This window comes from Syngnathus acus, chromosome 1 (assembly GCF_901709675.1).
Source record: "Syngnathus acus chromosome 1, fSynAcu1.2, whole genome shotgun sequence".
NCBI lineage: Eukaryota > Metazoa > Chordata > Actinopteri > Syngnathiformes > Syngnathidae > Syngnathus > Syngnathus acus.
This window is the reverse complement of record NC_051087.1, coordinates 3580752-3607234: the sequence shown is the minus strand read 5'-3', so window position 1 is coordinate 3607234 and position 26483 is coordinate 3580752. Positions and strand designations below refer to the sequence as shown.

Here is a 26483-nt window from a genome sequence, read left to right as displayed (position 1 = left end):
AGCGTGTTTGTGTTGTGAGCGCCGTTGTTTGTACACGCGTCAAGTGTGGAAAAAAACAAAAAACCTTTTAATATCACGCGATCGACCAGATTTTGCATCTTGTCACTACATTAAACTCAGAACTATACCTGTTGTTCTTTAAATATAGTGTAGAACCATAATGTCAAACTAGATGGACGCTTTTAATTTGTCTCAAAATCTGCAGTCATGTGGGGTGATAATGCTGAATATGTCTCCCTCCTGTGGTGAAACCCTGAACATACATGTCATGCGTGTATCGAAATGCAGTGACAAGCGCTCACAAAGCCAAGTGTCTATTGGTTAAGTGTGATGAAGCAATCTTGTGATTGGCTGAAATTTGGTGTCGTCAGAGCAACCCGGAACACATCGTACTTGTGCAGCAAATTGTGTAAGTGTCCTCTGTACCGTGCTGAGAGACAATAAATATTATTATTTTTCAACGTGGCATATTATAATAAAGTCTTGTTTTTAAACCAAGTTCAACAGGTATCTCAGTTCAGTCATGCCGACGTCTCCAGTTAAAACGCGCATTCCCCTCACTAGTTTTGGCCACTTGATAACAGAGGTGAAGGTAAGCAATATTTTTGCTCTACTCTGCGAATGTTTTATATCAAAATGCTCTATTTGTTGCCTTTCCTAAGTGTATCGTCATTTAAATTCAATCACTACAAATTATGCTTTCAAACAGCACTGCACTGTGTAAAAAAATAATTAAAATACTATAGCAATGTTCATTTACGTCACATTTTATACAACTTAATCTTCATACTCGGGCTTCCAACAATTAAAGTCAAAATGGCATCGCAGTTTATTTTGGAAAAATGATTTAAATCGGAATATCGGTTTGGGGTTAAAAGATGCAACTGCATCGAACCGGATAGTGACAGTTTAAAATTTAGTGAGATATTTATTTAATTATTCTTTATTGTAGTAGAGGGACACTTAAAAAAAAGAAAATACCACATTGACATTTCATTCATATGTATGTAAAATGGCAACAAGAAATTCATTGCGTCATACTTTCTCGAACTAGCTTTGAATTGAATCATAATTGGAAAGTGTAGTCATAACATAGGTGCTACATTGTTTCACTTTCACTATGATAAGAAGTTTCCTCTCTTTTTATATAACCCTTATCATTCCACAAGGAGGAACTTACTTTTGTTTTAGCAGAAATCATTGTTACAGGAAACAATAAAGCAATAGCACACAAAGAGGACCGAAATGTCGACTACCGAATGGATGTATACTCATGCATGAACCCAATGCCTCACTAATGACCAACTTGAGATGCGGAAGCAGCATCGTGGTCAAAAAGTTGCAGCAAATTTCTCTCTTGTTTTCATGTGGCATTTCAGAGACAGCTATTTGGCATTAAAGCACCAGCACCGGCGGAGCTGACCGGTTTGAGAAAGTACTTCAACGGCTACACGCTGCAGGGACGCCGAAATGTACGTGACGCAAACTATTTCAATGTGTATCTCGAGACCGCCGTACAGTGAGGATTTCTTGTACATGTGGAAATTTTATCTTCATTGTCATCCAACCAGAAGTGAGGAAAATCTCTTATCTGTTTTCTTCCAGTGCGTCTTGGCTACTTATGGTATCTTGCTGGTAACGGCGACGGCCTATTTCATACACAGGCAAGACAAAAAACAAGCTGTGAAGGACTGCACTGCCTGAAAAAAAAATAAAAAATCATAGTTAAGTTTGTGATCCATTATTTATTATGTGAAAGAAACAAAGAGACCATATAAAAAGGCACAACAGTGCACGGCTAGACAATTTCATCAAGTGTTTTCTTTTTTTTCCCGTACCACTTGGCATGCGGTCCACATTACACTATAGTAGTAAGAACAGTCAACAATCACTGCTTTTATTGTGCACCGCCAGTACAAAAATGTCATGTCCGCCAACCAATCTGGTATGTAACAGTTAATAAAATAACATGGATTAAAAATAATAAAGGTTGTTGGTTTTTTCCTCAACAGAAATGTGCAACTGCTGAGACTTAAAAACATTGCAAAATTCACCAGCAGAAATAGGCTTCCATACTTTTCAGTTTGTACTTAAAAGAACCTGGGTTATTAATTATAATATATAATTGTTATCTTTTGCTATCTTATCTCTTTGGGGGGCATATCTGCACACGGTGTTTTGTTTTGGTAATGAGTTTAGATTGCTTTTTTTTAATTATTATTTTTATTATTATTTTTCTTTTTATTATTATTTGTATTATTATTATTATTATCAGTACAACCATGATGTAATTTAATGAAACTACTAACTAGTGGTTTTTTTTTCTATGCTACCATGAACGTTTCCTGTTTACCGGCTATTAATTCCCTAGTTAGTAGTCGTTATGAAAGCTCGACGAAAGCGAAAGTCGACGCTTTCCCGTGTTACCTGATTTGAAGTCACGTGATTTAGCATAACCCGAACGACAGCTGTGACACACCTCCTCTACGTCCCGGCTGTGCTCCTCCTCCAAGTGTTAAAGCGAAAGTAAATCATGACTCCAGTAGGATCGAGTTGCAAGCTGCAACAACAGCCCTCTGCAACTCGAGTAAGTACAATAATGTTATTATTTTTATTTATTTGATTGTATTGTAGCGGAGATGGGCTAGTCCTGCACGTTTCTTTAATTTAAATACATTTGTTTATATCTTGTTGGATGTTGTGTTGAATAACTCTCTAAGCTATACAACTTAATTGCCCGTGACATTGTTTAACAAGATTTCACATACAAGGATTGCGAAGAGCAAAAATCTGCGTAGAAAATACAATGATTCTAAATGTCTTTAAATGAATATCGATGTATTTTTGACATCACAAAAAACACTGAAATGTGTTTTCCATAAAAAAAAAAAAAAAAAATATTGAAAACGAGATCCATGCATAGGTGAGGCGCTAAACAATATGTAAGGGTCTGTCATGTGTTTTTCCTAATTGCTGTTTTTAATTCATGGAGCATTGCAATTCAAATTGCTTTTAAAATATCTTTAAAAGGCAACCAAAGTGCATGCTTGGAACTCGACAATTCAAAACCGAATTGTGTATTGGTTACAGAATTTCTTTGCAAATGTATTAATTACATGCTGAACTGACGTACTGCCGATTCTCAAAGCTAGTAAGACAAGTTGGCAAACTGATTAAAGAAATGTTGCCGTGTAAATTACTTAAAAATAATTACATGCCCCGAAACAACAATTAGGGCTGCAGCGAACAATTATTTCCGTAACTGTCAAGTAGTCAATGAATTTAAAACTGAAAAACGAATGCAGAAATTAAATTTTGTAAAATGAACTTTCTTTATTGTGATTTAACACAAAAATATACTCAGCTATTTCGAATTTTAAATCTAAAAAGACTTTGTTATCAGAAATAAGAATTAAGTCCTCCTCTGCGCCCGTGTTCTGTTTTTGTTTGGACTGTTAAAAATATTCCCACGTGTATAAATGATCTGTCTCATCTGCATTTCATTGCTTTATCAACTCTAGTCAACCAAGGGATGACATCAGGACGCTGCCAGTGCTCCTCTTTATACGTGGAATAGAAGAACCATGGTGCCACAAAATGGACCGAGCAATTGATGGCGCCCAGAACCCAGGTTTTGCTGGCAGCCAACAGCGGAGAAAATGGTGAACCCAGCAGTCATCCAGTGGAGGTTTCCCTATGCTATAGGATGGTTAAAGATAAGCTTAAGAGAACAGTAAGAAAGAAAAAGAATTCAAAACAAAAGAAACAGAATCAAGTTCCAGACGAGCCTGCGACATCTCAACAAGTCCCGAATACGGAACACGAGAAGCAGGATGTTGCCGAGAGGCCGCTGGAGACGTTGGAATGGAGCCACTTGCATAATCTCCACCTCTCAGACGATCAACTTGAAACCTGGTGTCAGGTACATACTTGGCTCGCGTTGCTAAACTCAAACAAGAGCAGGGCTGTGACCTGAAAATATGATAGTTTCGCTTTTAAATATCACCCCGTTCACGCAAACAGGACGCCGGATACTATTTTGAGCGTCGTAGGAAGTTTCGGTTTTTAAACATTGCTGTGAGATGAAATCACCGACCGCCGTACTTTCTGCAGTGATAGATACACAGGCATATATTCTTTATCCTCTACTCCCCAAAAAAAGTCTGCCCTGTATGTGTGAAAATTTTAACCAGACACAAAATATGTACTCTGCAGAGTGGAGCGGCCGCTGCCGACTTGCCCACTCACCAGCGTCCATTCAACAGCTGGAAAGAGTACAAACTGGTGAAGCGCACTTACCAGCAGCTCCAGCACAGTTCCTACTACTGGGGATCGATGAACATGGAGGAGGCACACAAAATCCTCTGGCTGACCTCACCGGGCACCTTCCTCATCAGGTAACTCAAGTCTGGAAGTTAGTTAAAGAGATGCTAAATAGGATTGATTTCAACATCATTGAGTCATGTTATTCTTCAAATGTTCCAAAATGTCATTTCAGTGACTTCAAAAATATTTCAGAGCAGTGAGTTGTGTTATTAGACTCTGTACTTGCTTACCTCCCTTGGAGCCCCTGGGGGCTAAGCCCTTTATCCATAAGATCTAGTGCCGCCCCTGCTGAGGAATTTTTTTTTTTTTAAATCTTGCACATGACAAATACTCCATTACTATATTTAAAAAATATATATAAAAACTAATAAACATTGCAAAGAAAAGGCATGTGGTGTAAAATTTGCCAGTTCATGCAAGTGACTTGCATGCAACGCCTGACAGGACAAGCCACAACAACAACATACAAATGACGGAATGTTGTCTTTCCAGAGACAGCGGGCAGTCGGACGTCTTCTTCACCTTGAGCTACCACAGCGACGACGGGCCAACCAGCGTCCGTGTGGTACTCAGAAAGCTGCTCTTCGGACTCTGCGGGAGCCAAAAGACTTTCGCCTCCCTTTTTGATCTGCTGGCTTACTACAGCGGCCCGTCACGCAAACTGACCACACCGTATCGCCGGCAGCGGCCTGAGTGCCTCAAGCAGATCTGCAGGAGGGCTCTGGTTCAGACGTACGGGGCAGAGAACATAAGAAACTTAGCAGGACTCAGTTGTGAGGTGAAAGACTATGTTCATGAGTATCCTTACTCGATATAGTGGGAACACAACATTATATAGTATACATAAATGTATATTGCAGGGACTTGTCTGCCAAAAAAAAAATAAAAAGTCTTTTGATTGAAATAATAATTTACCTTATTGGCCCGAATATAAGACGACCCCGATTATAAGACGACCCCCTCTTTTTCAAGACTCAAGTTTGAAAAAAGACTTTGTCTAGACCCCGACTGTAAGACGACCCCCCCTTTTTCAGTTTTATTTCAATGCAAAAAAACTCGTCTTATATTCGGGCAAATACGGTACAAGCATTTACCGTTTTTTTCCGTGTATAATACGCAAAATTTAACTAATTTATTGTCCTAAAATCTGGGGTGCGCATTATACATGGGTAAAAAAAATTTTTTTTTAATTTAATTATTTTTTCTTTTTTTTTCATGGTACTGGTACGAGTATTGATTTATGTATTGTTCTCTTCTTGTCATGTTGTGAAAGAATGTGGGTTGAATAAATACCGAAAGAACAATAGTGTTTGTACTGTGCTCTGGTCATTTCGTCAAAGAAGGGATAATAGTCCTCTTCTCTTCTTGACTGACAATGAATGTGATAGTTTAATACAATCAGCAAATAACAAAATGCGTATTACAGGTAATATTTTATTTCACAACACTTTCCTTGTTCCTTTCGTCTCTGCTGTTCACTTCAAACACGCTCCATACGAACGCAATGCTCCCGTATCAGACGCTTGCTCGATCACCTGCTCGTTTGCTGTCACAATGTACCCTACACAAATCCGAAACATTTGTTGCGGCTCCGAGTCACGACGAGGGGCAAGTTTTGGTTTCCAAGGGTGTTTTTATTCCTCTTCAACGTCTCTCCCATACAGAGCCGCCTTTTTCACATGTGCGCACGTCACTTTCCTCTCTTTTCATCTGATCGCGGTGGTGCCTTTACGGGCAGTCGGAGAAATCAACGCCAACAAAAAAAAATACATCCAGCCTAGTTAAGACCATACCAAAGACTATAAAAATGGGACCCATTGCCTCCCTGCGTGTGTGACGATCATTGGGACTTTAAAAAAAAAAAAAAAAAAAAAAAAAAAATTGGGTGCGTATTATACATGGGTACAGGCTTTTTTCCAGCATCAACATGCCATTGTTAGGGTGCGTATTATACATGGGGGCGTATTATACACGGAAAAAAACGGTATATTAGTATTTTGTTTTAACAGAAATGTTCTCTGTACTAATACATTATGTGCACTTTTGAAGTATATGAAGACTTCCATTCTTTGATGTACAACTAATTCAAGGAGTAAAGGATTATCTAAAATACTTTTTAATCATTTATTACAGTTTCCCGGTGACTCAATAATGTGTTGTGACATGCTTTTCTCCAAATACCCCAAGGATGGAAAAACTGCAGCTTACAAAGTATGTGGGACATCGACACATCACCACGCATAAGTAGTCACCTCATTTTTGCGTTGAGAAATTGCTATGGGGGCGATTTTTATGAAAATTAATGCAGAACGGCTCGCTCATTTACACATTTTTAGAAAAAGGCAGATCAAAGTTTTATTTGTCTGTTGAATTTCACACACGATGGGTGGGAAGGCACTCCAGAGACCCAACTCATTTGTATACACGCAATTAAAACCTCTGCTCTATTGCAGCCGTATTGTCCACTAGGGGGCAGAAAAACATAATTTGTTAATGTGCTGTGCATAGAAATGGTTGGGGGGTAACAATAAGGTTACTGGAACCCAATCATAATGTTAATTTGTGTAACAGGAGTATTTTCCTCTCTATGTACTGTGTCATTTTTATTTCTTGAGATAATAATGTCACAGACTAGTAATTACGTGTACAGTATTTCCCTTCTTCCCCCAAAATAAAAGCGTAGAAACCAAACTGGGTCTTTAAAAATCATCCCCGCGTTCACAATTCAACATATTTGAAAAATGTTTCAGGGAAGGCTTTCATTCATGTCAATACGAGTGTTTTGAGTTACGAACGTGTTGACGGAAAAACTAGAACTCAGAACCACCCGCTGTATTTATTTCGCAGGCACTCAGGTCAGGTGATGACAGCAACTGGCGTGGCGCGTGTTCCTGTCGTGCGCGTGCCTGTCCATCATTTTGGCGCCAGGAGGGAGCGCGCGCCTCCTGCGCGTGCGTGACACGTGAGCTGGGAGGAGGGCGCTCGAGAGCTCCACCGCCGCGTACAGCCGGTGAAATCCACGCACGCACTCACACACACGCGGGTCGAATTGCCGAAACGCTGAAAGGGACGGCAGTCGTGGAGCGGAATCGGTGGCGGACCGCTTGGGCCCCGAATTGGAGCATCTCTGTCCCCCGGGCTGCACCTCGTTCCCTCGCGCGCCTCTGCTCCAGAGGGAGGCCCCGAGCGGCGACGGGATGTAGCACGGATTAACGGCGGAGGAGAGCGGCGGGACGTGGAGTGAAGGACATGGGGAAGGACCAGGAGCTTCTCCAGGCCGTCAAGACCGAGGACTTGCTGACAGTTCAGCGCCTCCTGCAGAGACCTCGGCCCGGGAAAGCCAGTGAGTAGATGCCCGACAACCTCTTTGGCACACGTACACACACACGCGCGCGCCAAGTATAAATGTTTGTCATTTGTGTGTGACGTTGCACCCGAGATAATTGAAATGGACATAAACTGCACTTGAATGATTTTTTTGCATTTACGCATAAGTAGCCTCATACACAGAGGATGTGTTGTTTGAGAGGAACGAGGGGATGGGAGGATGCCTGTATGTATGTTGTGACGTCAGCATCATAGTGATGACGTTGCACGCGTGCAAAGATATTTCTGGGATTTCTGGACAAACTGCATACACAGGTCGTGTGTGTGCATGTGTGTGTGCGTGCGTGAGATGCAAGTGCATCAAGGTCCTCCCACTGCTCTCGGGACAGGGGGATTATTGGTGTGTAAAGACGCCAGATGTTAATGGTAATAGTGTGATGATGACGAGAGCGCACGTGACGACGCCGGCGCTCACGTGCCCGAGAGTTGTTGACGGGGTGTCATCTGAGGGCTGGAGGTGATAATTAGATTTCAATTACAGTCTTGCCAACGCAGCCTTACGCCGCCTCGCCTGTTTCACCTCCTCCTTAACTCGTGTTCTCCGCCTTGCCTGGCCTTTTAATCGTATCTCCTTTCTGTTATATTTCGCCTCCTTTGGGCTGGGCCCCACAGTCCCCTTTCTCCTCTGCACTCGTCTCAGCCAGCAGTGCCACGGTGAAGAAAAATGCTTCTCCTCAAATGCCAGAGCAAATCAGCTCTGAGTGTTCAGTCCACTGTGTGTGCTGACAGAGAGAGAGCGAGAGAGAGAGAGGAAAGGAAGGGCGAGTAAGCTGGGAGGCTGCATGGAGGAAAGGTAAAAAAAGGAAGTCACGATGAGAGGTTAAAGGGTGAGTGATGGAAGGTGTGCGACGCGACAGGAGAGCGGATTTACGTCTGAATAATTAAACAGGCCTCACTGCTGGAGGATCACTGCAACTCTCTGCCTTCATTGGAGAGGTTGTGCAGTCAGGAATATTAATATTGGCTAGAGAGTCGTTACTAGGGCCCGGCCCGACATGCATTCTGATTAATCGGGTTGGATTCAGCGCCAGACCCTTTTTCAGACCCTTTACCGTCGATTTAATGTCGTCTGAAAACAAATCTGGCTTTGGGAGCGAATGAGTTACGAACCTCACGATTTGATTCGATTTTGAGTCTTTGATTCGTTTTTTATTCTTTACAGTTTGATTTTGAGTTGGGTTGTGTTTTCATTTGATTCACTATTGAGTTCATTTCAATGCTCCGATTGATTCAGTAAGTATGTAAATATCCACAAAATATTCAACCCTGCCATTTTGAATTGAATTTAATTGAAATGACAACCCGCCTGTAACTTTGAATGTTACTATATCCGTCAAAGGGTGTTTCAGGGTCATTTTACTACTAGGAACTTAAATGGCACATTTTCTTAAAATGTTTTCATGATTGTGAGAAGCCAAAATCATGTTACATTTGCAAGCTGAGCCCTGAGCAACCGTGATGTCATTTTCAATCGACCGGAAGTGGCAAAATGGCCGCCCCCTGAGATGGATAGGAGCAGGTGCAATTTGCTGCTTAATTCACATTCCACAAACACAATATTAATCAATATCATGCTTAGACTAGCATTTTCTGGCTAGACTTTCCCTTTAAGTCTGCCGTAAATAACGTTGACACATTGTGTGAGCCTCAGCTTGCTTTTACACGTGTGTGCAAATGTGCAGACAGAGGTGAAACAGAACTTGAGAAATCCTGGTAATGAAGACCCAGGAGAAGCTCACTCCCCAGCACTTCCTATCTCAAGAAGATGGTCTTGAGACTGAGAGTCTCTTCCTAAAAGTTGCCCGCCAGCAAGCTCATTGGCCTTGAATGCGAATTAAGTCGGGGCAATTTCTAGCGCATTGTCGCGCGAGATCAGTTTGTTGCAGGAATATCAGATCATAGCCAAGCGGCCGACGGTATGCGAGTTGCATATGCAATCGTCGAGCGGTTGCCACGGTAACAGAGTCTCAGTTGCAGCGTCATGGCTAAAATTAACATATAGGAATTTTGAACTCCGCACGACACTGATTATGAGAAAATTAATTGCAGAAAATGCTCAATAATGTATCACCAGGAAAAATTTGAAAGTGCATGCAAAATGGTTTATTTTCTTAATATTTATTTTTACTTTTCATGACAATAAATAACCACACCATTTTTTTAAATGAGATAATAAATGAAAACTGGATAAGTACTAAATTAATGAAGTATTTTTAAACTCCGAAAATCTAATTCATATATTTTAAAATATTTAAATATATTTCTATATTTAAAATGTACGCATAAATTATTTTATTCATACTATTTGTCTATGTTAATATTCCCAATCCCTAAAGCAATCACTTAATAAAAATAAATTTGTAAAAATCCTATTTACTAGTTATTTTTGATGCAGGCTGCTTTGCTTCTGTGACTAACTGACAGTCTGACGTTGACACAGATATCTGTACTCATTGATTCCGCTGCTAGTCCAACTGGGGGGAAGGGATGGCGCCTTTTTTTTTTTTTTTTACAGTTAATCCAAGAGTGATGGCAGTAGAGAGGGCGAAAACAAACACACACACACACACGCACACACACGCGCACGCTTGTCAGCTGCGGAGTGTAAACAGAACTGCACAACCACCAATCAGCTGCCACTCTTTAGCAAATTACAGGGGAAATTAGAGTGTGAGAGCAGGATGAAGGGATGAAGTGCAGATAGGGATGTGGAGAGAAGGGGAAAAGCTTTTGCCCAGATTACAGAACAGCTACAGATTACGGCCTGGTGCATGGATTATGAGGGTTTGACCAAAAAAAAAAAAAAGTAGACGCAGAGAACCAAACCAGCACTCTGGGTGTGTGTGTGTGAGCATTCCTTGCTGCAGTTTGGTGTCTTCATCCTTCTTATGTGCTTTCAAAGATCAAGGTTATCGCCACACGCACACTTACATCACTTCCATGCACACTCACCCAAACATCAGGAATATATATGCGGAAAAAAAAAAAATCAAATACTAAATACCTTACGCAGTCACGCTGCGCTTTTTTTTTTTTTTTTTGCAAAGATAAACCCACATCTGCCAGCAGCAAATTGGAAAACACTTTTGTTTTTCCATCCTTGACTTTAGGATACGTTGAGACAAATTCGAATAATAGTAATCATAACAATATGTGATTTATTTTTGCTCAATATTACAAATAATAATAATTTTTGCTCAATATTACAAATAATAATAATAATACGAAACTATTATTTCAGAAAAAAATAACAACTAACCAACTTGCTCTAAAACTAATTGAAATGAATTTGGCATTTTCTACAACCCTTTTTTAGACCAATACTAGTAGGAGTGCGGAACATTTGAGTAGTCAGTGATACCGATACCAAGTACCAATACCACTGTACTTTTGATATATAACCCCCTCCGCACCCAGTAAAAAACAATTACATATCATTTTAATTCTCTTTCTATCATTCTACTTAAAATTGCTTGAAATTAATTTTCTATTGTATGTCCACAAGAGGGCAGCAGACTAGTATCGGACATCGTCATGAGTACCGATACCTTGAAATGATGCCGAGTTTCAGCACGGTACCAACACCTGGTATCGGCACTTACCCTTCCCAAAATTTAACTAAAAAGTCAAAACAAAAATGAACTATAATATTAAAAAAAAAAAATCTCAGACTATTATAACCCGAAAATCTCATTTGCACTTCTTGACTTCTTACAGCCTAGCCTGCTGGTAAGGACAAAATAGCTGCTCTAAGATTTTCCCCTCACACTTGAATTTTTGGCCTTTACAGTCTTTACAGCAACTAGTTGTCATTCACAAGCTGCAGTGACCCCGCAGGCTCCTTCACAGCCTCACTGTGACTTTATGCTTCCATTCAATCGCTCAGTTGCTCTGAGCTCACCCCTTTCCGGAAGAACCGCTGTTATGTTTTGCGGCCCTCAAAGGGCATAAAAATTCTGCAGCGTTCCGGAAACCTGCAGGGAATAAATGAATATGTAAAGCCGAGAATACATGAATCCCTAATGTATTTTTTTTTTTCATATATTGAAATGTAGACTATTTCTATAACAATTCTCCTTGCGTTTCAGAGCTCCTCGGAGCAGCCAAGAGGGTGAACGTCAACATTCAGGATGCAGATGGGTAAGGAGAAACAGCTTCTTCATTCACATAATGCTTCCCCCAATACTATTGTGATCGCTAATGTGAAAGTTTTGACAGAAGACCAGGCCTGAAATTGTCAATGAATGCTTAAAGGACAAGTCAGATATTTTCCTTACAATAATATGTCCTAGGTGCCCTTACTAGTTCAAACACGGTGTTCTGATTATATTGTGTTTGCGGAATAAGAATTAAGCAGTAAATTTGACCTGAATTTCTCAAATGGCGGCCATTTTGCCACTTCCTGTCACCTGAAAGTGAGGTACAATATGTCTATACAATCATTTTTTCCTTACAATAATATGTCCTAGTTGCCCTTACTAGTTCAAACACGGTGTTCTGATTATATTGTGTTTGTGGAATAAGAATTAAGCAGTAAAATTGACCTGTTTCTCAAATGGCGGCCATTTTGTCACTTCCTGTCAACTGAAAGTAAGGTCGAATATGTCTATACAATCATTTTTTTTTCTTAAGAAAAAATACTCAAGATAAAGTCAAAGGTATTTAAACGACTGCGGCCTCTGCAATTCATCTAAAAAGTTCCGTACATGTTACAGAGTAAATTTATATATATACTTCCCACCTCTGTAGCTACATGAGTAGACATTTTTTGAAATAGTGTGTCAGTGTTCCCTACAATCCACAACTCTTGAGTTCAGGCTATTTTTAGACTTTGTGATTGGATGATCTTTATGTGCGCGTATGCTTGGTTTGTCATTGTGTTCCATTTGGTTTGGGATTTTTTAACACGCTGATTGGAATCGCATCATCGGTCCCCACTGCATGTTTAATGACTGATGATTGGTCGATTCAGCTCCAGGGCCCGGCTTTTATATTCACGGGGGATCCATTAGACACTCACACACACTCACACACACACACGAGTGTATGCCAGGCTCTAGGGCAGAGCAATTGCTTATTAATGGAAGTAGGTCATTTGCACCCCCCACCCAGCGACATCGCTCTTTCACTGAGCCGAGGGGTGGAGCTGTTCTGCGCCGAAGATTAACCCGGCTTCAAGTTATGATCTTACACATGCGTGTGTATTAAGGTGTAACATTTTCACATCATCTGTGTATGTGTGAAGGTTGTCGCCTCTGCATCATGCTGCTCTGAGTGGCAATAAGGAGATGATCTCTCTGCTGCTGGAGGCTCAGGCAGCCGTGGACATTAAAGACAATAAAGGTAACCAAAAAAAAATATATTTGCATATTGCATGTCATTGTGACAAACAAATACATCACTGTGCCAATGGTGGAAAAAAAACGTTCCTTTCTGGAGCTGATGATGTTTCGCTGAGGCATCAAACTGTTGTAGCATAGCGCCAACTACTGCCAAGGAGGACTTACTTCAGCCCCAGGAAAAAAAAAAAAACAAGAATAAAAACTGACAACCACAGATTTGTGGTTGTGTTTTGTGGCCAACCCGGGTTGCTGTAACACAATAAAAACAATAGAAATATTATTTCACCAGATCTAAAACGTTTTTATTGCTGCTCCCCCAAAGGTGCCCCCGCTATTGTAGATGCTGTTTGTGAAAAGCAGATGTGACAATAAATACAGAGGAAAAACAAGGCCCTGTTACGTAATAAAACGGTGAACTTTCTGAGGCCCGAAATAATATTTGTACAAAACGACAGATTTGTGTGCACAGCAAACAAGAGAGCAGAAGTGAGAGCGAGAGCCAAGAGGAAGGAGAACAGCCCAGATTTTCTTTTTTTTTTTTTTTTTTCATCTCAAGCCCCCCCCCACCTCGCCCCCCACTGCCATCCTCCTCTAATATCTTCATCCATCGCAGTTTGGCAGAACATGAGAAGACAGAAGTCTCAGGGCAGATGGGAGACATAAATCCCCTAGGATGGAGGACTGCCTTTTCCCAAGTCTGCCATCATACACGGTGCGTCTCTAAACGGACGCAGACCCCCCTCGCTCCCATCCCCCTCCATTGTGCTGTACCTCCTGGAGTAGCTCACCACAGAAGATGTTGCGAGGAAGCCATCAATTATTTCTGCATTGCATTCCTGAAGTGATATAGGAGGCTTTGTATACGTCCTTGTTGTATTTCTAGATTTATAGACCCTATTCCAGTGGTCCAAAGTCTGGCTCGGGAACTGTAAGGGGCCTGGTAACATGTTTGTTATTGGTCCAAGGCATTTTTTTAATTCTACAATGAATCAAAAGGTTTCGAGAAATGGCAACTGTTGTGGGGGTCAACACAGTCGACTTAGACTAGACCAACCAAAACGAGCGCAACCTCAAGTGTCATTTATATGTTTCATAAACAGAAAGTGGATGGGACCTCACCTTCAGTGGAAAGCGTTTAGCCTTCTCCGTGTTAAGACAGCCAGCAGATAAAATGCCACTTAAGATGCCAAGATAACCAACCAACCCTGTTGATTCCTGCCTCGGAAGAAAAAAAGGACAACCTGGAAGGTGGCCAATCAGCTGGGCCAACATCCTTCCTGGGGGGGGGGGGGGATATTTCTAAATATAGCAGCAGCAACACTAACAGCCATGTTTTCCTAAGTGTTAAAGGGTGCACTCTAAAATAAGCCAAATTGGTTCAAAACATTTTTTTTTTTCATTCACAAGCTCTTCTGCAGGCCTCCCTGCTTGGAAGCAGTTTGTCTTGGAGGTCCCGGAAGCATTCACACTCCTGCGCTATAATAACGGGGTCACGGAGTGTGGAACAAGTAATTTGACGGCAATTCCCGAGGGAGGCATCATCTGATGCGCCTCACAGCAAACACCGCAAAAAATTACCGACTGAGAATCTTTATTACCTCCGCCAAGGAAGTTGCCTTTTCATTGCAATGCTTTTTCCTATGACTGTAGAATTACAGTACAGGGGTATGAAAGGTCAGATATATGCAAAAAAAAAAAAATGTGCCAAGCAAAAGAGTCACAATAAACAGCAGTTTTAAATAAATAATATGATTTGGTAGACGACTTGCATTACCTTTGGAATCAGAAATTCTGTGACTTCATATTCTCGACATGTGTTTGCTTAAGGGTGTCACCTGTGTTTGTGTAGGGATGCGTCCTCTGCATTACGCCGCCTGGCAAGGCAAGACTGAACCACTGAAAATGCTGCTGAAGGCGGGCTCGTCCGTCAACGGACAGTCGGACGAAGGACAGATCCCTCTGCACCTGTCTGCTCAGCACGGACACTATGATGGGGTAACACTTGTGATTTTCTGTATCGTGCGTGTTATTTTTTGTTTTTTCTAGCGATGAAGCGTGACATTTACAAGCACCGTTTTGTGTTTTTGCAGTCGGAGATGTTGCTGCAACACCAGTCCAACACGTGTATCTCGGACACCGCGGGAAAAACGCCGCTGGACCTAGCCTGTGAATTTGGACGCGTCGCAGTGAGTATGAAAGCAAAATAAAAATATGCCACGAGGAAATTGCCGGTGAGTGGTCAGGGTCAGCAAGGCCTTCTCTGCTTATATACTTCATTATTGTTCTTCTCAAAAAACGAAAATAAAGCTAGTGCGTCAGTTAGCCACATTAGCCCACTAGCATTAGCCACAAGCTGTTAGCGCCACTTATTCGGAGGACATGAGGGTATGTCGTTTGCAGGTTGGAGCCATCTAATGTTTTAACGACTGTTCCTGTGAGAGGATGTGGAATTTTTGTTGAAATATATGTCTGCTTTTCATAACGTCATGAGGTGTAATTTCTTTTATAGCCACTAGATGGTGTCATTACACAAAGTTAGCAACAGCAAATATTCAACAATTATTTTTTTTAAATCTACAAATTTACTGGTTACTCTGACACGGGAAGATCTACCCAAGACTTTCAGAATCAGAAGTGCTACATGACATAATACAAACTATATTAGCAATGGGACCAATTTGATTTCAAATTTATTGGTTCGTCGGAGCAGAGTTACAAGCAAGTTCAACGAGCAAAACATGTCTGGCGATCTGGACACATTATTACATTTAATAATCAGCATCTATGGGGAGTATGATGTTTTGTTTTGTTTTTCGCTGGGATTGGTATTAAGAGATGGATTAAGTTGGGTAAATCCCCACTGAAGGCCGAGGCACCACTGACATAAATAAACATTTTTAGGAGGTCCCTATGGCTTTCTGTCAACCTTTTGATCTGGTCCAAACAAAAATCATAACTTGTTTTTTTAAATTAAATTTGTATCACTAGCAGTGTAAAACCGCTCCCATGCAGCATTAGAAGACATTCAGTTCAAAACGATAATGCCGACTTAATTGCGTGCCTCATCCCTAATTACTCTTTTGTGCACTTTGAAGCCTATTCGGAAACAATTGTGAATTCAAGCGTGATTTCATTCACGTTTTTAATTTAACATGGTATATTTGTGTTAGGTGGTTCAGCTCCTGCTCAGCAGCAACATGTGCGCCGCCATGCTGGAGCCCAAACCCTCCGACCCCAACGGGGTGTCGCCTCTTCATCTCGCCGCCAAGAACGGACACATGGACGTAATACGGTCTGAAAATGTCACTCATGACACTTTTAGTCTCCACTGTCTGTAAAAAGACAATTTAATGTGATAGTGCTCGATTCCAATCCACGTTGCAGGTTGCTGATTCAGGCCGGCATTGATATCAACAGACAGTCCGAGTCTGGTACAGCTCTGCATCAGGCTGCCCTCTGTGGGAAGACAGAGGTAGTGCGCCTCCTGCTGGAAGTAAGTCTGTCGAAAGGAGTTGCTTCACCTGTACTACTTATTTAATAATATTATAGGGGTTATATGTTAAAAATGTTTGTCATTCTTTTTATTTGTTATTGTCATTATATTGTATTGGTTGGTGCACCTTTAGATTTCTTCTGCTTTATTATTTTTTTTGCCACTTCTGCAAAACGGCCTGAGTAGCAAACAAGTCAGTCATGCTTGAGAGATGGTGAAATTTTAGCCGCAAAATGTCATCGCGGGGCTTTTTTTTTTGTCAGTCTTCTTGGATGATGCGAGGCCGCACTGACTCATTGAGTAAATGTGAGACTGGATGAACATTCCATAATGGAAGGAGAAAGATGCAGGCAAGCGAGCAGAAAGACTGAAAGAAAGAATATAATTCTTAGCGTTGTAAAATAAATAGAGTGGCAGGACTTGAGTTTTTTTTTTTTTTTTTAATTTGTTCTTAGGTTGATTAGAATTTGCACAGAAAATGTAATCGTGCATTCCTGTTGTTTATTCACTCAGAGTGGGATCAGTGCCGGAGTGAGGAACACTCTGAGTCAAACCGCACTGGACATTGTGAACCAGTTCACCACCACTCAGGCCAGCCGTGAGATCAAGCAACTCCTCAGAGGTGAGTGCAAATTCAACACAAATGACTGGAAGTAAAATTTCACCATTTGCTACATTAGTGTGGTTGGGAATTACACAGTGAGGATGCACCAAGTCCTTTTTCCTATTTTGTTGTTTTGGACAAAATGAAAACGACAGTCTTCTTTCACTTTGATGTGAGATTGCAAATCTCCGTTGCCGTTCACCTCAGCACTTCTCTGCTCGGCTTGTGCTTGTGTTTTGTAGATGCTTCTGCTGCCATGCAGGTGCGAGCGCTGAAGGATTACTGCAACAACTACGACCTCACCAGCCTCAACATCAAATCGGGAGACATTATTACGGTACAAAAAATGAACCGCAGTATACGTGTGTCAAATCATCATGTGTCAAATCATCAGCTAATTGATCCATTTTCGCTCCGAGTGTGACTTTGTTTGCGTCGGCAGGTTTTGGAGCAGCACTCGGACGGCCGTTGGAAAGGGTGCATTCACGATAACCGCACAGGAAATGACCGCGTGGGCTACTTCCCGTCCAACATGGTGGAAGTCATCAAGAGGGCAGGTGAACACCCGCACCACAGCCGTGGGTGTGTGTGTGTGTGTGTGTGTGTGTGTGTGTGTGTGTGTGTGTGTGTGTGCGCGCGTGCGTGCTCAGCGGCCTTTTTATGTAGCTCTAGCTAATCATTAGTTAGACAGCTTACAAGCTCCATTTTAACATGTGACTCATAGCTTTTCCCACCCAAAACATCACTTCAACCCATCTTTTTCCTTTCCATTTATATTTCTCCTATTATTCCATCCTACCCAGTGAATGCAACCATAGACTGTAAATCGCCACTGGACATTGTGTTAACGATAACACTGGCGGAGCCCCCAAGGAAAAAAATCCGAGCTCCGCCAGTGACCAAAAGTGGTGTCCAAAGCTCTCAATTCAACTTTTCGACTGGTGATGGTAATACTCCTAAATCTAAGCTCAGATCTGATGTATTCATACTGTCCAGATGTACGATACAGTCTATGAACTTGAAAATTCGACAGTGGCCTGAATCACAAAGTTCAAATATGCTAGTTTTGTTAGCCCCGTTAGCTTTAAGCTAGTAGACTTTTGTAAGATTTGTTGTGTTCTGTTTAGTTTTACCGTAAAGTTCAACAGGGATCGCCAACAAACGTTAAGTTTGCTGCCGTCATGACTTTACGCTATGACTTTTTTTTTGCAAGATAAAGCAAAACGTTGAGTAGCTTGTCAATGGTTGACGTTGGCAGATAATGTTGGTATTTGCAAATCAAGCACATTTTGTGAAGGTTCCAGTGGGTTTGTGGGCCAAGATTTACTGACACAATTGCTCCCCGCGGCTTCATCGCATGTCAAACGAAAAGTCTATTCTTGGTCTTGCGATCATGTGACCCGTGTGCTCACATGAAGAAGGATGCTTAGTGATGAAGGCTACTGTTGTGCATGCTTGTGCTGCTTGTTCATACGTCACAAAAAATAAAGCATCTATCTCTATAAGTGTACACTCCCGTTTCTATTATAAAAAAAAAAAAGTCCACTGTAAATATATACATTGTTGTGGCTAGGACAGCTAGGACATTGTGATTTCCAAGGAATGTTACAAAAGTGCAACGGCAAGATTATTTTTCACATTGCTGGACTATTGATAATGATTGACAAAAAAAAAAACCTTAATTGGAAACCTCACATACAGGAAGTGACCCTCAAATGGAAAGTCACGCAATTTGGAGATAGATGCTTTTCCTCTTGCTGCGGTGACACGAGGACGTGTTTTTTTCTCATACATTCTCTTCTGATGATTCTTACTTTCTTATTTATTTTTTTTAAGTGGGCTGATGAGTTGTCGTGTTGTGTTGTTGTTTTTGCATTTCTTGTCCGTCTCCTCCTCCCCCCTCCTCATCATCCTCCTCCTGGCCCGAGCCCAGGCCTGTCCCCCTCCCAGCAGTGCCACACGCTGCTGCTGCGCAGGCCCAACCCCTGTCCCGTTGGCTCGCTCAACGGACACTCGTACCCCCCCTCCAAGGTCCTCCCTTTGCACCTGCCCTCCCCTCCTACCCCTCACCCCACCGGGCAATCCCTCCCTCGCTTCTCCTCGTTCGGGTACGTGCCTCTTCCCATCTCTCCGCCTTCTCTCTCCACTCCTCCTCCTCCGCCTCCTCCTCTGTCTACTCCTCTCTCCACTTCTCAGGAGCAGCAAAGTCAGACAGGTACATACAGTAGAACACTTCATAGTAACCTTTTAAGATTTATTCTTGGGCAATAAGAGACATTTGATATTCAGGTCAGTTTTTTGAACGGGCAGAGAGGGGAAAATACAATATTAGTAATCGGAGAGTTCCGATTTTGAAATCCTCCCCCGTGGCTTCATAGCGTGCAAACAATTTTTAGTTGCCGTAGCAATAGTTGTACATTTGTAAATGAAATGAAATTCCCCCACAATGTCAATATTTCCAATGCATATGGATCACTTTTTATTTAATCAGAAATGCCATTCCAACGGGTACACATGCTTGTTCTTGCTTGTGTATCGTAGGGAAAAAAAAAAAGTTCGCGGAAATGTGTTTGGTCATAAGTGTTTGTCCTTTTGCGTGTGTGGCAGGTTCACGGACCACGGAGCTGAGTCCTCAGGGTTCTCCTACTTTGGGCCAGCAGAGCAGCACGAGTGAGGACATCTGGGTCCTGCGCAAACCGCTGGCAGGTAAACATCAGCGTGTGTGCGCGCTTGATTTTTGACCTTACAAATGACGCTGCGTTTTGCCACCTCCGACCTCTAGGGGGCGAACGCAGCGGCAGCGTGGGCAGCCTCGGAAGCGCCAGGTCGTCCAGCAGCCTGCAGGGCTTGGGGAACACGCACGTCTTGACCACGCCCGCACCCAGCCCTCATCCGGCACCGACGCCGGGGGTCAACACGCATGGCCTTAACGCTCCGGGCCTGCATGCGCAAGCTGAGGGGGTCAAGGTACAAGATGTCTTTATTATCTATCTGTGCCACACTCAACACACAGATTAGCTAAGCAGTTAGCCACTTAACAGCTAGCCAACTCGACACTCTCATTCACTGACACCCACGTCACTCACCGGGCTTGGTCGCACCTTTTACCGATGTACTTGTTGTGGCTTCGGTGCACTTTATTTTGAGTGGCTTTGCGTGTATCTGTTTATGTGGAGCAAAAGTGTTTGTGTGTTCTTTTAGCTCCTGGCCACCGTCCTGTCCCAGTCGGTAAAAGCCAAGGAGCATCTCTTGGAGCAGTCGCAGTCCATCGAGCAATCAGCGAGTAAGAGCGAAAGTATTGCAAAAATACAACACAATTTTTTTGTTGTTCAAAGTCAGTTCTGACAAATGGTGAATTCTGATGTGATTCGCCACAACCATTCAGAAGAGTCAGGACATTTGTCATAAATAAAACACGTTCCGAAATAGAACATCACAATGTGATGTGGATCGGGTTTGTCATCATTTGATCTCTCCAAAGGCCACCTGTCTGTTCTAATCATCCAATGATCCAAACGTCTGCTTTGACATTCATATTTTTCTACCCTAAAAGGTTCTTCAACTTCCAATGTTCACGAGCAGCGGCCATTCGAGCGCAAGACCGAGGAAGACGATGGGAAAGTGAGTTTTGGGCCTATTTTCTCTCTCCTTTGCTTATGGTTCTGCTCTCCACACAATGGATTAAATCTTAAGTTCAAAGATAATTAGAGAGAAGTCTTTTAGTCACGGAGGAAGTCAACCGTGTTCGGCTTAATCAACTCCTCAATCAAGACCGGCCGAGTGTGATTTGTTGCCGTGATCTCGGCACGACATTGAGCGAGGGCAATGCCTTCAAGTGCCTTGTTGGTGGGGAAAATGAAAAGTCATTTCTTTTCACTTTGCCGAGCCAGCTCACCCATTACATCCCGAATCGAGCAGGGAGCCCTAAATGAGGGAATTATCTCGGACACGACCGCGGACATCATTCAGCGTGTGTGCCAAAAAGCTATTTAAAGGGTCAGTTCACCCTACTTACAAAAAGCAATAACGGCAATCTAGATATGCAGAGACATTTTTTTTTTCGCTCTGCTAAACATATCTGGCCCAAATGATGAGTTTCTGTGCTAGTAGTGAGTTGTGTCTCTGCGCTAGGTTCATGCAGCAGTGTTTTGTGTTCTAGAAGCAGGCAGTGGTGGCATGGCTGGGCGAGTTTCAGCTGCAGTTCTACACCACCCACTTCCTCACGGCGGGATATGATCTAGACACCGTTAGCCGCATGACCCCTGAGGTAAGGTCAAGACCCCCCCCCCCCTTATGTACCGCCCCATTTGTTTGTCAAGGCTCCACCCGTCATTAAAGCTGACGCGGCAGTATGATGTAAACCCCTCAAGGGCAGGGGACACTCACTAGCGATTATCAAGACATAATATTGCGCAACCTATGCACAAATCTGGACGACATGTTAAGATTGTGGTAAATTTCTGACCTTTTTTTTTTGCGTCAAAGGACATGACGGCCATCGGGGTGATGAAGCCAGGACATCGGAAGAAGTTAATGTCGGAGATCAGCAAGTTGCCCTCGGCGGATTGGCTGCCAGACCACAAGCCCGTAAGGTTCTCACGTGTACTGCGCAAATTGCAAACGAGCAGGATCGCTGGAGTTTTGGCCGCTCCACATTCAAAAGAGGATTGACACAAATGAGCTTTTTGCGTCTCACTGTGTGTGTGCTTGTTTGTAGGGCAATTTGGCAGATTTCCTTTCTCACTTGAGTCTCAGTCAGTACTACCAGGTCCTGGTGCAGAACGGTTATGAAAACATCGACTTCATCTCCGACATCAGCCTGGAGGATCTTCAGGAGATCGGTATTTCCAAACTTGGTGAGGTGCCACTGAGTCATGTGGGATATTGGAAAATGTTTTCTTGACATACCTCCGCTGGTCTTCACTCAGGCCACCAGAAGAAGCTGATGTTAGGAGTGAGGAGACTGAAGGACTTACAGAGAGGAAACATCAGTCCAGAGGCCCGACAGAGTCCGTCCACACCTCCATCCAGCCCAGGCGGCGGCAGCGTCTCGGAGCCCCGCACAGAGGCGAGGAAACAGCGGGAGGGTGGTTCTAGCCCGTTAGCGAAACCACGCCCGAGTGTCTCTCAAAATTCCCCCACGCAAACTCCGCCACAAACCCCCACGCACGCTCAAAACCAGCAGGCCTCTCCGAGGGCTCGCCCGCGACCTTCCACCCGGCAGGCGACGGCGGCGGATTCGCCTGTGCCGACGCTCCGGCTACCCAGCGAGGAGGAGGAGCGACGGAGAACTCACAGTCTGATTGGCCCCGAAACAGACTCGCGCTACGCCACCGTGTGCCGCAGCAGTTCCGCCCGCAGCCCCGCGGTCGCCAACGATGTCACCGTTAACCGCAGCCAGTCGTCGGTCACACTCCGCCCTCGCCGGAAAGGTCGGCCGCCGACGCCGCCCAAGCGGTCCTGCTCTTCCATCACCGGGCCTGACGGGGAGGGAGAAGGACCAGGGGAGGGGCTCCTCGGCCTGCCAACTTTTAGAGAGAGGCGAGCCAGCGACTGCGGCAGCCTGGGCTCGGCTTTAAGAGCTCAGGAGTCGGCGGGCCTGGAGAGGTCAGAGGGGGCTTCTGGGAGCGTGCGCAGCCTCGCCGCCATGCTCGAGACGTCCATTGTGAGCGGAGCCAAAACCCTGCCGAGGAATCTGGGAAGCAGCCCCAACTACCTGCAGGTGTTTTGTGTGTCTTTGTCACGTGTTTCACCGCGTTTCCACCAAGCACTAGTTTGCTTCCGATTGGGTAGAAGTGGATCAAGAGGCTGCCAAGTCACGTACTCCGTTTGCCTCCACCGATGTCGAAATAAGTTCACCAAAACTCACAAAAATTCCTCAAAAACAAAAAGTACACACGTATATTGTTCCTCCACCCTTTAGAGTTACATACATAAATATAAGTGTGTGTGTGTGTGTGTGTGTGTGTGTGTGTGTGTGTGTGTGTGCGTGCGCACATTCATCTTAACGGGAGTGTACTTTACAGGTGAGCCCCCCGACACTCCGTCGCCAGACCGGCTCAGGCGGCCTTGGATCAGAAGATGATGACGTCCTGAATCGACGCAGGACCATCAGTGGACCAGAAGGCAACGAGGAGGCCCCTCCGGTACCGGCTCAGCAACGTCCAGAACCGCGGCCCCGCTCAACTATCATCTCCTCCACCGCCGAAATCTCAGACGGCTCGGCGACACTTCGGAGGAAACCTCGCCCTTCTCCGACGGACCCCGTAGCGCCCGTGTCTCCCACCGTCGTCACCATGACAACCGGCTCCGACACAATACGCAGGAGGCATCGCGTGGCTGAGCAATCAGAAGGCCAAATAAGCAATAATCAATCAGATTCTTCGAAAAGTCCCAGCGACGGCTGCCAGCAGCAGAACGGTGGCGTGGTTCTGAGGCGGAGGCCCGTGTCGGAAGCATCAGACGGGACGGAGAAGAGTTGTGAGTGGATGGAAGCCAGGAAGTCCTTAAAGCCACCGGTCTCGCCCAAACCTTCCTCAGTGACGCTGAGAAAGACGCAAGCTGACCCTCCAACCCCGACCCGACGGGTCCCTATACCCGGTCCTGATAGCGCTGACACGACAAACAGTCCTGGTGAGACATCGATGTGAACATTTTGATATATAGTGCTAGTTATTTATGATCTAAACTGTTTGTATTTCTTATTTTTTTACGGCAGAGACAAAGCGTGTTCCCCCTCCTGTGTCGCCCAAACCTCGCGGCCCTCCAACAGCACCCAAACCAGGAAAAGCTGGCGTTGCCTCCACCGCCGTGAGCCCCGCGGCCACCAGCCCCGCGGCCGCCACCCCCTCGCCGACTCCCAAAACCTCCCCCATTCCCGCTCCCGACACCCCCTCCGCCCCGTCCCTGTCACCGGGGCTCCCCCTTACGTCTCCCTCGCCCGCCCAGAGTCCCTCCACGCCGTCTCCTCACCCCGTCAAACCGCCACGCTCCTCCATCGCTGGACTCTCCATCGACTTGCTGGGAGTGCAGGAAGAGGAGGAGAGAAGGAAGGAGAGGGAGCAGAAGAAGCACAAAGAGGAAAATGAGGAAGAGAAGGGGGCGCAACATGGTTTGGAGGAGACCAGCGCGTCTTCAGCGGCAGCTTTACAGGCTGCCGAGCACAAAATACAAGAAGACGATGCACAAAATGAGTAAGTCGCCAGGCTTCATCTTGGGGGGGGGGCGTCATGAAAAACTATTTCATTACTGGATGAATTGAACAAGTAGGGCACGATGTTACAAGTGTTCTGAAATGAGCACAGCTTTAATTAGCGCCTCTGGCCTTTAAACTTGATCAGCGGCCTACAGCACTTTGCAGTTTATTGAAAAGCAACATCACGGACTCAAGCACAAATTGTCTCCACTCTGCCTTCTCCACTTTCCAGCAAAAAGACAACCGTGTCCATATTGGATGACATCGGCAGCATGTTTGACGACTTGGCCGACCAACTGGACGCCATGCTCGACTGAGCTCCCGGGTTTCGAGTCCTCCTGTCCGTCCTTCGCCGGGTAGCGTCGAGAAACCGCTGCGGAGGCTGCAAAAGAGTGTGTTTGCACCCGTGGGTCCAAGAAGGTGTTCTTCACTTGATGGGTGATGATGCCCACCGAGCTCACACACACACACGCACACACACACACCTCACAGTACATGGCCTATGATGCTCCGAGCTGACTGAGAAGCACAATCGATCTCATCTCTTCAAACAAGAAGAAAATAAAAGCACATGGACTCGAAGGGGAAAGGAAGACAGACAGGAAGCAGACAGTTGAGGGTTAAAAAAAAAAAACCATCATGCAAAATAGGCCGTGTGTGTACTTTTCTGCAGAGAATGCAGTTGTCCTGCTTCTCTTATGTGTGGATGAAGGAGGGCGGTCCACTGAAGCTCCCAACTCGTGTATGCGTGTGTGTATCATGTGTTTCTCCGTTGATGTCGTTGTTGCTGTTGTCGTCGTCCAGTTCTGAGCGCGTGTCACCCTATAACGAAATGTCCTTTTTTCCCCCTGATAATTCACACTCTTTTTACGCCAGTGATCGCAACTATGGGTGTTCAGGAATCCCAGGGCGGGCACCAAAAACACAAGAGGTGGAGGACTTGGACTCACTTGACTTGATGTTGACTTGGTATTAATGAACTTGACTCTTACGGTATATAAAATCTGTCAGTTAAAAACAGCAAAAAAAAATGACTTTGCCTTTGCTCAGTAAGATCAGACTTAAGACTTGACATGTATGACTTAATCCCACCTCTGCAAAACCCAAATAAACATACATTCACTTCCCTTTTTAATCTTGCTGGTTGTTTTGGTGGTGTGTTTGCTCGAAATTGAAATATTATGCAACAACGCATACAAGCACAAGGTGTAACCCTCTCGGCCTGCTAAAATGTTTTGAAAAGATAATCGTCAAAACTTTAGAAGGTACATCCAGCATAGTTCATGATAGACATCGGGGTGTTTGAGCTGCTAGAGCGCCCTCTGTTGTCGGTTAGTGAAACTGCCTCTGCCCCACCTTCAACCCGGTGTCAATTATTTATTTACTCTGCATCTCTCTGTGCCTTGGTAGCGTTCTTTCATGCTTTCTTCTGATGTCGTTGTATGCCTACTTTTTCACTTTAATGAATCTCCCAGTGTATCCATGTTAGAAGATGCTTATAGGTTTATGACCATTGAGAAGCATTTTTTGCAAGCCCTTCTTTAAGCTGTTAGAAGTCATCTTTGCTCCTTCCCTCTAAACTCCCAATTTCCACAGGAGAAGTCCCCCAATAAAGAGCCCACCCGTATTTTTATGCCCTTCGGAAAAAGATCCAAATATATATTTGAGAGACGGATATATGCGAATAATGACAATATTGGTTATGGATCAGAGGCTAGCTGATTAAATCTGTACATTTATGGCTGAATGTGTTGTGAAAGCTGTGCCACAGTCGGGTCTCAAGGTTTTGTTTTTCTGCTATGGCGATGCATTCATGTACAGATGTGAACAGAATAAATGTAAGGATTAAACGTGTGCACTTTTTGGGATCTAATTCAATTGCCACAGAAGTTTTGATTATATTTTTTATCTGTTTGGAAGACCATCACACTCACTGTACACAGACGGGATAAGGCAAATGATTGTTTTGTTATATTTAATAATGGAATATAAATTAACATCGCAATGTAGGGGAATGGAATTTTCTACGTGTCCACGTTTACATATTGACTATCACTGATCTGATGTGCATTGATATAATTAGGGTCCCAAACTACCCAGATTGAACAGATTTAGGGGATAGACGAGGTTTGTTTC

The 26483-nt window shown here is 43.9% G+C and overlaps 3 protein-coding genes across 5 annotated transcripts; all 3 read left to right on the top strand.

The window, feature by feature from the left end:
* Positions 1-94: 94 nt before the first annotated feature.
* Positions 95-1806, top strand: LOC119122267 (ATP synthase membrane subunit DAPIT, mitochondrial-like). The gene is made up of 3 exons (XM_037250599.1): positions 95-592; positions 1380-1472; positions 1606-1806. Exons 1-3 carry the CDS (start codon positions 524-526, stop codon positions 1702-1704), a joined length of 261 nt encoding a protein of 86 aa, XP_037106494.1. The 5' UTR covers positions 95-523; the 3' UTR covers positions 1705-1806.
* Positions 1807-2294: 488 nt separating this feature from the next.
* LOC119122259 (suppressor of cytokine signaling 1-like) lies at positions 2295-5252 on the top strand. 2 transcript variants are annotated; one of them, XM_037250588.1, is made up of 4 exons: positions 2295-2564; positions 3529-3922; positions 4216-4397; positions 4819-5252. In XM_037250588.1, the coding sequence occupies exons 2-4, from the start codon at positions 3614-3616 to the stop codon at positions 5141-5143; spliced, it is 816 nt and encodes a 271-aa protein (XP_037106483.1). In that variant the 5' UTR covers positions 2295-2564; positions 3529-3613; the 3' UTR covers positions 5144-5252. The 2 variants fall into 2 exon arrangements, with proteins under 2 accessions (XP_037106483.1, XP_037106473.1); XM_037250578.1 differs by having other exon boundaries at positions 2297-2587; positions 3522-3922.
* A 1966-nt stretch (positions 5253-7218) lies between these two features.
* LOC119120199 (caskin-1-like) lies at positions 7219-26201 on the top strand. 2 transcript variants are annotated; one of them, XM_037246862.1, is made up of 22 exons: positions 7219-7669; positions 11802-11853; positions 12959-13056; positions 14905-15050; positions 15146-15241; positions 16226-16347; positions 16440-16548; positions 17062-17170; positions 17395-17489; positions 17595-17709; positions 19086-19367; positions 19760-19858; positions 19935-20119; positions 20354-20435; positions 20706-20773; positions 21312-21419; positions 21638-21739; positions 21870-22008; positions 22081-22874; positions 23179-23785; positions 23871-24345; positions 24580-26201. In XM_037246862.1, the coding sequence occupies exons 1-22, from the start codon at positions 7576-7578 to the stop codon at positions 24662-24664; spliced, it is 4062 nt and encodes a 1353-aa protein (XP_037102757.1). In that variant the 5' UTR covers positions 7219-7575; the 3' UTR covers positions 24665-26201. The 2 variants fall into 2 exon arrangements, with proteins under 2 accessions (XP_037102757.1, XP_037102767.1); XM_037246872.1 differs by lacking the exon at positions 19086-19367 and having other exon boundaries at positions 7221-7669.
* The last annotated feature ends 282 nt before the right edge of the window (positions 26202-26483 follow it).